The 202-nt window shown below is 64.9% G+C and overlaps 1 protein-coding gene across 1 annotated transcript in view; it reads right to left on the reverse strand.

The window, feature by feature from the left end:
* Positions 1-4: 4 nt before the first annotated feature.
* Positions 5-202, reverse strand: part of LOC104274984 (histone acetyltransferase p300-like) — a gene marked incomplete at both ends in the record, with an annotated part of 32,533 nt that continues 32,335 nt past the window's right edge. Inside the window, 1 exon segment of the mRNA XM_009870799.1 lies at positions 5-200. Within this exon segment, the coding sequence (XP_009869101.1) occupies positions 5-200 (196 nt within the window).

Genomic DNA, 202 nt, shown 5'->3' on the forward strand with positions numbered 1-202 from the left:
TTTGTAAGGCCGCCTGGGGCTGGGGTGGTTGTTTGGGCTGAGCGGCGCCAGGCACCTGACCCATCCCCGGCTGAGGCGCCATATTCATCGGCTGACCCGGCTGGGCTACTGACATCATAGATGGTCTCTGCATTCCAGGTTGCAGCTGAGCTTGGGGTAGGCCCCCCTGCACCCACGGTGGCTGCTGCTGGATTCCCGCCGG

Source organism: Apaloderma vittatum, unplaced genomic scaffold, assembly GCF_000703405.1.
Source record: "Apaloderma vittatum isolate BGI_N311 unplaced genomic scaffold, ASM70340v1 scaffold19710, whole genome shotgun sequence".
NCBI lineage: Eukaryota > Metazoa > Chordata > Aves > Trogoniformes > Trogonidae > Apaloderma > Apaloderma vittatum.